Source organism: Scomber scombrus, chromosome 4 (genome assembly GCF_963691925.1).
Source record: "Scomber scombrus chromosome 4, fScoSco1.1, whole genome shotgun sequence".
In the NCBI taxonomy this organism is placed as follows: domain Eukaryota; kingdom Metazoa; phylum Chordata; class Actinopteri; order Scombriformes; family Scombridae; genus Scomber; species Scomber scombrus.
This window is the reverse complement of record NC_084973.1, coordinates 16,907,911-16,923,302: the sequence shown is the minus strand read 5'-3', so window position 1 is coordinate 16,923,302 and position 15,392 is coordinate 16,907,911. Positions and strand designations below refer to the sequence as shown.

At 39.9% G+C, this 15,392-nt stretch overlaps 1 protein-coding gene across 1 annotated transcript; it reads left to right on the top strand.

The window, feature by feature from the left end:
- Window positions 1–12,180: 12,180 nt before the first annotated feature.
- On the top strand, window positions 12,181–15,006 carry LOC133979447 (Rieske domain-containing protein). The gene is made up of 4 exons (XM_062417958.1): window positions 12,181–12,407; window positions 13,106–13,339; window positions 13,762–13,796; window positions 13,925–15,006. Exons 2-4 carry the CDS (start codon window positions 13,132–13,134, stop codon window positions 14,213–14,215), a joined length of 534 nt encoding a protein of 177 aa, XP_062273942.1. The 5' UTR covers window positions 12,181–12,407; window positions 13,106–13,131; the 3' UTR covers window positions 14,216–15,006.
- The last annotated feature ends 386 nt before the right edge of the window (window positions 15,007–15,392 follow it).

The following is a 15,392-nucleotide window of genomic DNA, read 5'->3' as shown; positions in this document are numbered from 1 at the left end:
GGTCTTGAATCTTGACTTTTGACTGAAATACATATTTCACAACACAGAACACATCATCTGATCACTAAGGAAATTTAATAAAATGTTAAACCTATGTATCAAAAACCAAGTAGCCTCAAGCACTCATCTAAAAACTGAAAATACACAGTCTACTTACTTTACAATTATCACAATCGTCTGGGAAGACTCAACATATTGCCTCTTTTTGTTTAAATGTATAACTAGATGCCCAGTAAACAGCCCAGTAGACATCTTGAGCTCAAGTCACTAGCAAAATATTAGTTTTGATCATTTGGTATCGAGAATCATCTATTACACAATCACTGTTAAAGTCAAGCCCACAGTCGAACAGCTTCCCAAATCTATCTGCCTTGCCCTCGTCTTTGCCCAGGCAGAGACTGGAGGGGGTGAGGGTATAACATAAATAGAAGGAAACTGAAATCCCTGCTCAAGTTATATATAAGATCAGGTCTACAAATTATGTGCTGAAGTTCTCACGGAAATATTGAGGGTGGGCCTAGGTGAGTTTTCTAACTAGAGCTAAAAAAACAAACTTGCAAGACCAAATCGGAGAAAAAATGTATCTGTCTGATACAATCACCAAGACTGGACTAAGATGAGGCCTGGTTGAGTTAAGAGTACATAAATAGTACATAGTATGTAAGTAGCTATTACAGCTATTACATTATTTAACTAGCAGTAACCCATGTTCCCACAGTAGTGCATTGCATTTCCATCTTCAGATAAATATTGACAAATCATTAAATTATATTATTCAATTCAATTCAATTAAATATGTATGATTTTTATACATTCATCTGTATAAGCATATACTGCATATAGCCTAGTGCTGAGAATCTAAGAGGAAAAAATCCCAATACAATCCCACATGCATACAAAAAATAAACAAAAACTCAGAACCATCTGCAGAGCACACAAACATACACGTGGGTATACTTCTGATTCTGATGCAAATCATTGTCCTATAGGAAAATTGATCTTGTAACCCAAGACATATTCCACATGCGGACACTTGTGCCACACCAATCACACACATCAAATTATATCAGTTAATTTCCACTGAATTCTAAGAGTCGAAGAGCTTGAGTCACTTAAAAAATCAAAAATAAATAAATAAATTAAAAGTAATATATTTGACTCCTCCTCAGTAGAAAACAGCATTGCATAATTTGAATTTTTTCCATGTATAAGCTCCAATGTAAACACTGAAAAATGTAAATATTTCTCTGCCTATTTACTTAGTTAATTCATGTGATTGGCTCTTGATTTTTTTCTTCTTGTCTGTGCTGGTTGATAGAAGAACGGTTGGGCTTAAGATATAGCTGCAGCTGAGCTCTCATGCTGTGGACACATTGAGCCTTTCTCTCCATGATCTCCTCCAGCTTGTGGACGTACTCCCCAAATGCCTGTAAGACAGACAGACAGACAGACAGTGAGGACAGACACATTTTGTTTTAAAAATTTGATAATCCTTTACTTACAGAAGCATTTCAAGAAAGTTCATTTTAATTGAAATAATTAATTATAATTGTATTAATTTAAAATGAACAGGAGGAGGATGCATTAACAATTCAGCAAATGACTGGATTGGATTTATTCTGACCATATCAGGTTGTTGGTACAGAAGTGTCCCCTCTTTACGATATAAAGCTTCCATCTCTTCCAGCTGCTCCCAGTGGGCCTGGACAACACGCCATCTAGATTATTAGTTGTTGTAGTAATAGTAGTTGTTGAGCATCAGTAAAATGTATGTAAATGTAAAGTATCACTTTAATTAAGATGCTTGTATTATTGAAGAAGTACTTACTGGGCATGATCCAAGTCTTCCAGTGTAGACAGATGGATTATGGGTCCAATTTTCTGATTACAGGTTCTCTTTTGACTATTTGATTCTGTAAGTCTACTACTTTGGAGTGAGATGCTTGAGCTGTTGGGATGATCTGAACGTACTGACTGACACTGGTTTGGCACTGAGCTCACTGACTGTGGTAAAAAAACTGAAGAGGCAGGTTTAGTGTTCATTTTTATGGCACCGCTGTGTGGACCGGGTGAACCAGTATTCCCAGAGTGCTGGAAAAAGGGTGAGTTACGCTGAATCACAGGAGTTTGCATAGAGGCACGTGGAGAGGCTTTAAGTGGAGATTCAGAGGCTTTGTGTGGCTGTGTTTGGGATTTCCGACTGTTCTCTTGGTCTTCTGTGGAGGTCAGCATAACCTCAGGGATAGCAGGCTCCATCACACCTGGACAGGATTAAAAAACTGTTCACATACCCATTTTTAGTCATTAATTTGTAAACACACACAGGACACACACTTACCTATTCCACAGTAACTATCTTTTCTTTGCTTAGTGTGATTAGCCGCTGTCATGATGTCAGAGGTGGTTGGTAGCTCCAAAAGAGACAAACGAAATTTGACATCTTCGTCTTTCAGAACTTTCCCCTCCATCTCTGTACACGTGAGACGCTCTTTTTCCACTTCCCTTTCGTAACCTTCCCTCTCATTCTCAAGTGGGCAGAATGAGTTGTTGCTTTGTTCACCTTGAAGAAATGAGGCTGTGGAAGCCTGTTGATCCACGTCAAGCAGTGACATGCTGAGGGGGTCCATAATGTAGCTTAGAGAAGTTTCCTCTTTAGGTAAAACTGACATTTTGGCTTTGACCTCTGTTTGGTTATGTACCTGAACACCGGTCAGATTTTCAGATAATTTGTTAAGGGGCTCGACAGGTGTTTTACTTCCATTCTGTGTGATGAAAGTAGCGAGATGTAGTGTGGCCAATCGACCATTTGAAAAGTTATTAGCAGCAAAACGTGGTTCCGTCTCTCTGCTGCTGCTGCTTAATGGTGCTCCTTGATGGGCATTTTGCAATGGTGGATGCATGATGTTGGTGGTGTGTTTTGACACCAGGGAGAGATCACAGAATTTTTTTGGGGTCAGGTGTGCATTAGTATGTTCACAGGCTGGGGAAAGGGGTCGTTCCGCTGGAGCTCGCTGATGGGGTGACTCCTCAGGAGGGTAATTGAAGAAGCTCTCATTAGTGCTGTGGGCAGACACTAAACCATAGCCATCCCTCTCCTCAGTGCTCCACACTGAGGCGTCCATTCCTTCCTGTCCCACTTCTCTCCTATCTTCTGAATCACAGTTGTTAGACACTTCTTCCTCTACATGAGGCACCATTGCACCTGCCATCCGGTCTGCCAGTTCTGTCTCTGTTGTTGCCACCCAAGCCCACCTCATCTCTCCTCTTTCCATCCCAGCTGGCCTTGTATCTTCTCTCCTGAATCTTACCTCCTCTTTACCTGTTGATTCCAGTGACCTCCTCTTCTCACTGTTACCTCTGTCTTGACCAAATCTTGCCTCTGGTCCTTCCCAAGATTCTCTCCGATCACCACTTGAGTCACCATGGCCATCCTCAACTTTAGTTTCATTGTAGTTTGGAGAGATTTCAGTTTGTAAGTGAGTCTGTCCACCTCCACAGGGAAAAAGCAACTGTTCTCTGTTACTAGCTGCTTTAACCTCAACCCTGGCTCTGTATGTATGTAAAACCTCCTCCAAACCATGACGCATTTGGGGAGAAATTGAGACGTAGGAAGAGTTTCCGAGAGAAGAAGAGGAAGAGGCCGGGACAAAAGAAGAGAGAGAGGGCTGGTTAGAGGAAGACAGACTTGTAGAGGGTGAGAAGACATCAACAGAGGAAGAGGTGGATGAAGGTAAAAACTGCTGCAGCTGCTGGTGATACTGTCTCAGATGCCTCTCCTTGTCCTTATCCCTTTCTTTAACCTTCTGAAAATCTCTTCCACTTGTCCTCTCCACTTCAACATATGTGTCTCTCTTGCTTTTCTCTTGTCCCCTATGTTCTCTCCATCTCCTCTCCTCCTCCCCTCTTCCCCCTTTCAAAGTTATTTGCTGTTTCCCTTTCCCTCTGTGGTAGAAACCAGTTTCCCTCTGAGTAAAAGACAAATGACCGTCATGGGCTACCCTCTCGCTCGGCACCACCAACGAGTGCTGCTGTCCATCTTTTGGTTGTCCCAACACCAGCCCTGCTGCTGTGTTTTGGTCGCCAACTGAGTAAACGTCAGTTCTTCCATACCTCTCTTCACCTGCTCTCCTCCTATCATCCCTCTCACCTGCTCTCTCCCTTTTCTGCCTCTTATCACCTATTCCAAGCGAACCTCTCACTGGTGTAATCTCTTCAAGTCCAATCCCATTTCTTGCCCTTGGACTTGTTTCCTCTCCCCATCTACTGTTCTTGGGTGTTGAGCAGAGAATTGTCGCAGGTGAGGTGGGGCCAAAAGCGTCTCTTTGTCTTCCTAACTTTGGCTTTTTAGGTGGGCTTTTTCCTCGGGTGCCAACACTGCTGCTTCCGCTGCTGCTGTTGTTGTTGGACAGGTTACGTTTGGGGGAGGGTATTGTCTTGCCTCTTCTTCCTCCTCTTAATCTTTGCTGTCCCCTCAACTCCTTCACACTATGGATAATAAAGTACACACATCATCTCAAATAGCAGTCTGATCATGCTCTCTACAGGCCCTGACAAGACTATGAAAAGAAAAAAAACGTTTTTGTCGTACTGTACACCTGCATTGGTTCAGTTGTTGACGCTAGGAGTAAGATGAAAATAGAGACTTGGCATATTTAAAGCTGAATTCAGAGCAGAACCACCTGCAACTGGATCAGTTGTTGACGCTAGTAGTAAGATGAAAATAGAAACTTGGCATATTTAAAGCTGAATTCAGAGCAGAACCAATAGCATTCAGTAGTCTGTAAAAGTTCCAGTAACTAATTACCATCATGTCCCATTACATTTACACATACACTACTGCACACATACTTACCGGTCGGCATATCTCAGAGTATTAAGTGTGTGTTCTGTTGCTAAGTGACCCGGAGAAATGTTGGCAATCATACATGTCATTGAGTCACCAACAAACGAGTCTTTCAAGACCTAGAATGAAAACACAGGAGAGTGAGTGTTGATCAAACATTTGCACGTGTGCACACTTGTATCATTAGTGCACACAAGAACCAAAGAAAAAATAATTTTATCTTATTTAGTCTTAGTACCTGAGTAAGTTTGCTTTGTCTGAAAGGAGTGTGCGACTGCTCTTGATCAAGGGACCTGATACATTCTTTAAGCTAAGAAAAAAGTTAGATAAATTAGAAAGCATGTGAAATGTGACTATATTCTGTCAAATGTATTTGATTTTAGCATGTGTATGTGTGTGCAGCTTACAGCCAGCAGACTCTGGTTGATCTCAGCTCCTTCCATACGACTTTGTCTGTCTGGTTCTTTGGTATCTGATGCCCTCTCACTTCCTGCCAAGTCCACAAACCATATTCTACACACACAAACACAGATACACACCGTTCTTAGTTCAGTGATTTTATCAAATATACTAAGCAATAACACACAGTAGTGTCTGTGTCAGAAAAGACAAGACATTCAGGATGTGTACACACCATAATAAGCTCACAATGTAAAAACAGATCAAATCTCATCACTCACCTGCCAGTTATCTGCTGGTTTGGGCCTCTGAGCTGAATCTGAAGCAAGGCATGGGAACGAGAGGAGAGTGGATTCACTCCACTCATCCCCTGAGTGCGCTCCTCTGTGCCCTGTGTAATCACCTTGAAGGGCAATGACAAAGTAAGATGAGGGAGACAAGGGAGAGACAGACTGAGATTTAGACAGAGGTCCAGAGATATGCCATACTTTATAGTAAAAATCAAAGTATTTAAGGTACTCAAGAGTCTGCTGGTGCAACTGTGAGAATGCAAGCACAGAATTACCCCACATGAGGTAGTGTTGAAATTAAACTTACATGCATATATATATTTATTACTGCATTCTACTGAATACTTAAGTACAACAAAAATAAATTCAAATGTATTAGAGATAAGGTTTCATTCTAGGAATTATCTGCAAATGTTCAAACTCAAATAAGAAAAAAGAAGATTTTTTTGTCCTCTGCCACAACTTTAATAGCCAGCTATGATACTTAATTTCTTTTTTTCCAAACTGCAGATATCTCACTTTGGAATTAAAGTCTTCATATTTACCATAAGTGCTACAAAAGTGCCAATCAGAACACCAGCTCTGGACCACAAAGCATGGACATGAGGCCATTTTTAAAGAAAGAGTCAAACCTCCAGCAGTGAGCTGACTGAGTTCACTCTGACATGACGCAGCCCTGCAATGTGAACCACCTTCTGGCCATCTTCCCTGGCAAATAACCTGCAGAATCAAATATTCAAATATTAAGAAAGAGGACATTATAGTTTATATTGAGGATAATGTTACCAAATAATAAATTATTATGAGAACACTTGGGGATAAAGGAAATAAATTACTAAGATACAAAACAACTTCCCTAACTTTCTAAATTTCAAGTATGAAGTATAAAGTGGTGGTGATATAACAACTGACAATATAATGAGGAATAACTTAACATTTCAAACTAATTGCCTGTAAAATACATTATTTATATGTTGTTTTTTTCAATTACTATAGAATTATTATATCATCTCCTCCTCAACAATTATTAGGATGCTTTAACACAACACACCTTTTCCTGTGGTCCAACAGGTCATACAGCTGACCACAGTAGATTTCAAAGAAACTGACATACACCAGCAAGGGTGAGGGTGTGTGTGTGGTGGTTAGGTGAGCAAAAATGTCCTGAACCGCCAGTGCATACAATCCAGGTCTCCCAGACGATGAGCCCAACATGGTGTGAGTCTTTCCTGCACCTGTCTGGCCATATGCAAAGCAGGTGGCCTGGCCTCTATGGACACACACACAACATCAAATATAGATAGTTAGCAGTACAGCTCTGTGCAAACACAAGTCAGCATGTACTTCATGCCCTAATACACACATTAATACACATACATACATACATAAGCATGCACATTTAACCAGTCACTGTGTTATACTATAATGTCATTGCTGTGAAATATGTAATGGTTAAGTAGACAGTGTTGATAGTCATTCACAGCATTACATTTTTTCTCATTAATAATATGAATAACAATAATAATAATACAGTAGGTGTTCCTCGAAACAAGTCCATTCTGGTTTTAGAGATCCCTTCGTAACCCACTTCCAAAGTAAGAAATACATAATTCTTATTTTGTGCAAAAACACATTTTTAAGTTTGGCTGGAGTTAATGTAAGGCTTCATCAGTCTGTGTTAGATAAATAAAATGATTACTCTTAAAAGTTATTGTCTTTTGGTGCGAAAATCCTTCTTAACATTTCCACAGACGCTGAGCTGTGATGGAGCGATAGTAATATGTGGGAATTTAGTATTAAAAAAGCAAATTAACTAACTTTAGCAGATACCCACTTGATTTGTCTAACTCAGATGGTCGCAGCCTTATATTAGCTTCACCTGAAGTTTAGAATGTGTTTTTACCCCCCATCTTTAACATTAGTATTGCATTAAGAAGGTATCGCTTCACAGCCAGTATGGACAACAATTACTGCAACCAAAGGCATACAATGTACATATGGGCATGTGACTGTTTTTTTAAGACAGAAAAAATGCAATATCCTGTGTTATTCTTTAAATGAAACAGACTAAGTTGTTGCATTATTAGTTGCACCTGTGCTCGTCTTGCTATGATGAGCCAAAATATCATAAGTGTGTCCAAGATGGGGGAAACATCAATCAAGCACATAAACACAACAGCTTTGATCGGATTTCTGCTGATTGTACTGTGTATGCTTATCTGGATTCTGTTAGAAAGGATGGTAGTGACAGCATACACACATCTATACTGTAACTAAATCACTTCTACCCTACCCATTGAGCATGTGCTGCACCAGAGGATATGCTGTTCGCTGATACACATCCTCGTTAGAGCTCTCCTCCCCAAAAACCTGGTCAAAGTAGAATCTGTGCTGTAGGGAGAAGATGTGAAATAAACCAAAAAAATCAGATAAATGTCATATTCATCTGGTAAAGTGACCTTCCAACCTTAGATGGTCCTACACTGTGCATATTGGGGATAGCTTGAGAATGACATGACTCCTCTGAACATATTATATCTACCTGTAGTATGTACTGTGAGAGATCCACAGCTTCTTTGCTCTCATGAACAATCACACACTCTCCTCCAGGAGTTGTCACAACGTCGGCCTCTCCTCTCCTGCTCTCTGCACGTGTCAGAGGTCTTTTTCTCACGCACACACTGATCCGCTTTTCCCCTGCTTGCCTGCAACACACACAAACACAAACACACACATGTAAATCATCGACCAGGAGACAATATTTATATAGAAACTTTATGCAAACTTCAACCTATAAAGAGAAAGAATTATTTTTAAAAAACACCACAATTATTAAACAGGTGTACATATATAGGATAAATTATATTATGTCTTTCATGTTTTTTTAATTTAATATACTGTGACTGTCTTCACTAAGGTACTAATATCCAAGGAGGGAGCTGTATGGACAATATAAACCACTGCCACTTACTTTGTGTTTGAAGTAGAAGGGGGACTCCGTAATGGTAGGCCGTAGTTGTAGCCAGCTGTTCTTTTTGATTCATAAACAGGTGTTGGCTTAACCATGTGTTCAAAAGCCCAATTAATACCTGTAAAGAGTTTTCCCTTCCTGCAGATTACTTTCCTATCTTTGTGCCCGACTGTTTTTATGTCAAAACTCTTTGATGCAACTGTTGCAGGCCTGGGTATTGGTTTGTGAAATGAGTCATACTTTGGTGACAATCTAGTGTGGAAGTTATGTATAGAACTTCCCCCTGTGACGTTTGGATTGATGTTTCCTCCTGTGTGATGGTCAGATGGTCGATTCCGGACATCTGGCCTGTGGTCGTTGTACCTCCTTTGGCAGCCACATACCACAGCACTTGCAGAGTGAAGCTCGCATTGCACAGGTATGGAGGCTGAGGCTTTGCCGTGGACCGGGGCATCATTTCTGTTATAAGTTGCAGAAATATGAGCAGTGCCTATAGGACGAGGATTTGGCTTCTGCTGATGATCAATACTTTCACAACTGAAATCAAGTCGTCTGCGTACACTTGATGGTTTGGAAAGAGTGGCTGCATTCAGCTTACACACAGCAGCACCCTTCTCATCCTCATCCTCATCCTCATCTATAGTTTCATCACAATCTTCATAACCATCATACGTAAAACTACCATCCGCAACAGCGTTGTCTACATCACCACCATTAGCATCATAATCATCATCATCATCCTCCTTATCAAATCCAAGGCTCTCCAGGTCAAGAGTTTTGACCAACTGGATCAATTGGAAGAGTCGAGTCCTGTCCTCCATGGTGCGGATTCCCAGGATCGGGTAGTCCTCCATGGTCAGTGCTGAAAGGTGAGCCGCACGACGGACGCCTATGGAGGTAAAACTGAAAGGACAGGAGGCAGAGGGTGACAGATAGTCAAAGGAGGAGACGTGTGAGTTTGGATGTCCTGTGAGTGTGTGTGTGCGTGTGTGTGTGTGTGTGTGTGTGTGCTTACCGTGCATAATGACCCTGTAGCCCAATTGCTCGCAGACACTCATACAGGCAAAGTGTCATTTCCTCCACTTCCCTTTCTCTCTCTCTGTCTTTCACCTGTCTCCACCTACTCTGGGAGAAGCAGTCTCTCTATCAGTTGGTCACATAAAGCGCATACATGCAAGAAATGAATGCACAACTATAGTGTAATTCTACGAGGAAAGGCTAAACCAGAATTTTTTTAAATCAAACTTGAATCCACTCTACACAAGCTTCTTATTTCCAAGTGAGTGTGTCCTTGCTGTTTTCCCTTCCTCTGTGATATCTATCAGAGACTAACGGCCAAAGGTTGGTCACTGTGTCACTACTACCACACTGCACTGCTGTGGCAGTAAGCAAAGCATAGGACACTGGTATGATGCTGAAATTTGACACTCAGCCAGGATGGATCAGGGAGCAGCACAGTGAAGTCATGTCCCACATTTCTGTTTCGAAGCAAATATGATAAATATAGCGTACATAGGCATGCAACTGTTGCTTCTTTGGATTCTACAGCAGATTGACTGACAGCTGCAGTGGCCCTGCCCTGGAATTCAAGTGAGAGTCTCTTCATATACACACAATGATGGAGCTGATAATTATTAGGAAACAATGCACTGCTTTAACTCATCTTGATGTTAGAGGTCTACATTCCCTCCAGGCTGAGCCACAGTCCCTAACAGTGTGCACGTGTGGGATTTTATGCTGCAAATTGAATTACATGAAGACAGCCTGCAGCACAGTTGGTTGGGCTGTTGGTTGAACAAACCCACACCCGAAAATTAACAAATTACCTGCAGGTTAAAGTTAAGTTTTCCAAAAAGGTAAGAGCTGAAACAGTGGCGGACTTCACCATTAGGAAAGATGCCAATGGTCCTCAACTGAAGGGGCCTGAAAAGCTATAAATGGATTATGATTTTTAGATATGAAAAATATTGAATTGTGTCACTATTTTAACTCATTGTGCCCCAATGTAACTTACAAAAGGCCCACAAAGCCCCCATATATGCAACTATAGCCTATACTTCTTGTTCAGAGGAAAACACTGTGCCATTAAATTTACCTGACAGCAATGTTAGTGGTTACATTGCAGAGTTGCAGATATCACTCAAAATACGATATATTCATTTAGCTATCCAGCATGATATAAAATAGAAAGAACAGCTCCAGCCTGAACAGAGGATAAGTCAATTTAAGTATAGGCTGTTGGGCTGATAAATCCTCTCTTTCACTCTTCACTTTTAAAATTTGAATGCAAGACTTTTAAAGTACTTTTACTGTGTGGTATTAATCAATTTACAATTAATAGTTACAAATTGTATTGTAGAAAAAAAGTTTTGAGTAGCCTACTTTTTTCTTCTGCCACTGCCAATTACCAACACTCCTAGTTACAGATAAGATGGAAATAAAGCCAGACAGTGTTTGTCTGCAGGTCCACAAATCAATAAATCCGCCGCTGAGCAGTAAACCTACCAGTTGAACTCCAGTGGGACTTCATAGTAAGAAAAGGACGAACACGGCGGTTTAACAAAACAAAATGAACTGAAATGAAATGCATTAATTTTTCACAGAGTTGCTCGCTGGAGTAGTATCACTATTTCCGTACACAGAGTCCGTCTCCATGGCAACGAAACAGGTTAGAGTGGGAGTTGCAGGTTCAGGACTGTCAGACCCACTGCTGCCAAAACACCAAGAAATACTGACCAGACTCCTTTACTGCTTATAGACGGACAGCCGGTGACAAAACGCTCAGTTCAGCACGAAGGAGAGGATAGTGTTAATCCCTCAGGGAGCTTAATGTCCACCAACAAACCCACTAAGACAAAAAGCCTTTAAAACATTTGTCCCACTGGTTTTGCATGGAGAGCTTAGAAATGAGACCACTGTATTATATTGTACAGACTGTTGTATTGTATGGATACAAACATGCTTTGTACAATACATTGATTACAATTTTTTTTAAATGATGTAAGCTTTCAGTCAGAAATCAGCATAGAGTAGATAGATTATTAAATATTAAACAATTTCATAAACAATAAGATACCTAGGAAAAATAGAAATATTTACATTAGAATGTTCAAATTGTATAAAGATGGATATTTAATTAAATTATTCATTTAATTATTCTGTCATTCAAACATAAGTTTTTAAAATAAATTGTACCCCTTAGCATCTAGCCCTACCATAATCCATGACACAGGATGGTATATTACCATGACTGTATATTATATATAACTGAATACTGAGTACACTTTGGCACAGCTTCTGTATGCATTTTTTTTTTTAAGAAAAAAAAAGTTAAAGTCCCCCTCCACTCTATAGATTTTGGCATTTTTAAGGGAGGGAGAAGATGGAAATGCCATTTAAAATATTTTTAACACCATAATTAGCCTGTTTTTTCTGGGGGGGAAGAGGGGAGGGGGGCCCTATTCGACATCGATTATCGTTCGAAGAAGAGTATAGATTAATGTCTGTAGGTGATCTTTAAGCAGTAAAGGAAAAGGAGGGGACGGAATCTCGTTCCTCGGTGCGTGTTTCAGTGCGGACAACAGTGGACGTAACACACAACATTACTGTAGCTCTTCCCATATCTCTTCCTCATACCGTAGCTTCCAGGGCCAAATCATGGCTTGCCTGTAACGCTGACTGAGTTTGGTTTGATTTGAATCATTTGTAACATCCAGATGAACACAGGCAGTCAGTTTGATGCAGACAAAGTGATACAACATTAGCGAAATATCTCAGCTACATTTAGCATCATCAGCAAGTTGTCAGGATACCAGACTCATCCCGTGAAAGATCACCATGGCAACTGGCTACACAACTTGGACATGACTTTCAGGGTCAGAGATGTGACCAGACTACATAAAAGGTAGGCTGATCTAAGATTTTAAGTGGAGAGGTAATTATGAGCGTGCAGGAGCTGAATGAAAGAGGAACTCCTCCTCCTGTGTGAAGTACTGATGATGGTGATGTTTTGATTTCATGCTGTCTTTATTTGTCTTTATTATCATCATGTGCAGAATATTGATTGGATGCATTAAGAGACGCAGTTTGTAAATTACCAGAATGCATTTTCCTTTACTCCTTTGCCTCACTTTTTTAGATGATCATCCATGCAGCATGCCATGTGTATCTAAAAGTGGAGGAAATTTAATAATCTGTTGTTGAAAACATCTGGGACACTTAAGAGCAACATCCAGCTCAATCTGTATCAGTGCATTCCTGGCCCAGTGACACTGATATAAAATGATTATCAGTTGGGATGGGAAAATCACAATCTAGCAAATACTGTTCTGTAGGTTTTAAATAAGATTGTTAACCTACAAGAATAATTTCCTTCACTTAATTCTTAAGTCACTTAACTTAATTAATTTCCCAATGTAGTTCCAAGTTTTTTTTAAAGTTGTGTGGATATGAGGAAATTGGAGGAAAAGTGACCAAACCTGTACCTCTTCATGTGTATTGTGGTCTTTCATAGGAAGGTGAATTAAGTCTAATAGGTCTGCATACAAATATACATCTATTTTGCTATTAATGATGTTGAAGTATAATCTTCTTCAATACCAGGAAACCTGCTGTAAGAAGTGATCAACATGTCCTCTGAGGAGGAGACTTCTCAGACTTCCTCCTCTTCCTCATCTCCCCCTCCCTCCTCCTCACCACTCCCTGCCTCCCACTTCATCGGGAAGAAGGAGGACATTGTCAAATCCGGCCGTGTGACCAAGCTGTTGAATGGATGCAGAGATGTATTGGTCCTGTACCACATGGGGAAGCTTCATGCAATGGACATGCGCTGTTACCGTAAGCTCTCTCTGTGTGTGTGTGTGTGTGTGTGTGTGTGTGTGTGTGTGTGTGGTGTTTGTGTGTGTGCGAAAGTGTGTGTCTGTGTGCGTGCGTTTGTGCATGTGTGTGTGTGTGTGTGTGTGTGTGTGTATTTTGGCATAATCAAAAAACCATAGAGCTGCAACAATTAGTCGATTAATTGATTATCTGTAAACTAAAAAATTAATAATTGGTAATTAAAATAATTATCCCTTACAGCCCTAATAATTGTGATTCTAAACGCTGTCCTAATACTTTTGTTTTGTTTTTTGTTTTTTCTGTTGGACGTTAGGGAAAACGATGACATTCCCATTTCTTGTAGCTGTAGAAAATTTACTCTCTGTAATGGATGTTTGAAAGACTGATTAAGAAACATGGCTGTGATGTTTTCGTACTGACAGATGCAGGTGGTGCAATAGAAAATGGAGACATTGAGGTGAGCTGCTGTTTACTTCAGATTTTTGGATAAGATGACAAAAGAAGACTTTCTTCTGTAGGAATCCTGTGACTGCCACTGAAACTTCTGTTATATTATCTTTGTCCTTCATGCTGTGACACCGACAGGAGTTTAACGGCCGGCAGTGCATCGTGTGTCCGTGGCACAAGTACAAGATCACACTGGCAGAAGGGGAAGGGCTTTACCAAGCTGTGGATGATCCTACAGCCAAACCACTGAGAACACACTGGCACTCCAAGGGTGTCAAACAAAGGATTCACAAGGTGACAGAGGTCAACGGGGATGTATACGTAACGCTGAATGACTCCAGTGAGGCCATTGAGTCAGACCACTACCAGACTGAGAGATACAGGACTGTCTTTCTAAAGGCTCAGCCAAAACCCAAGCCCAAGAAATAACCAAACACTCAAACATTTAGAGTTATTTGATTAATTAACCAAAAATATTGATTGCTGATAATTGTGATCTTACTCCGATGACACAGTTTGTTTTCATAAGGCCAGAACTCAGGGCATTACTGCAGGCATGGAGCAGGCCAGCAGGTATACATTTTATACAATTCTGGCATTACTGAAATTATTCTAAAATATTTTTGTTTTTCTACAGAATATTCAGGTTTAAATGATTAAATAATGTACAAATATGCTGTTCATTTTTGTATAAATTATGATTTTTTTTTTTACCTCCCATCATCCTGGTAAATTATATTTGGAATATTATTATGTTGCTTCTGAACATAATGTAACACAAGTTAAAGAGAATAACACCACAACTGTCTACTGTAAAAGTAGTAAGTAAAAACAATGAACTGATTAATCAATCAAGAGAGAATTCTGCCAAACTATGTTTACAGTCTTTTAATCATTTTAAGACATTGATCAGGGAAGGGATCTTTTTCCAGCTCCTGGTGTGAGGTGTGAAATGTGAGATTTAATCCTGTTCTCTTTATTTTATTATCAATTAAAGGTTGTTGAGTTTGAGCTGGACAAAATTAATTTGAAGACGATACTTCAGAAGAAGACATTATGATGGTAATGTCTCATACTTTTTGACATTTTATAAACAAATTAAGAAAAATAAGTGTCAGATGGAGCCGTAATTTAAAAACATCATATTTAATTACAGCAGTATTTATGTTTTTAATCGGTAGAATACAAAACATGAACACAAAGACAATACTAACCCAAACAGGTGGAATCTGATTATTTAGTTATTTTTTTACCTTTTTTTTTAATAAAAAAAAAACAAAAAACTTTTTACATGTTCTTCATATGTGCCACCCTTCCTGTGACTGGGATAGTATCTGTGTGAAATTGTAATAAATATTTCTTTCATTTCAAAGACAGAGACAAAAAAAATGTAAAATTCAGATCAAACATTCCTGCTAATGTTCAGAAACATCACTTTCTAACGATGGAAGGAGTTGGGATACTGGAGACATGTTGAATATCCAGACCAAAACTACATCCATGTGTGTGAACTGCTGTTACACACTCCTACAGCAGGTGGCGACACTGAGACTAACGTTAGTTTGTGGTCCGCCAGTAACGAAGAAGATTCCGGTCGGTGGTTGCC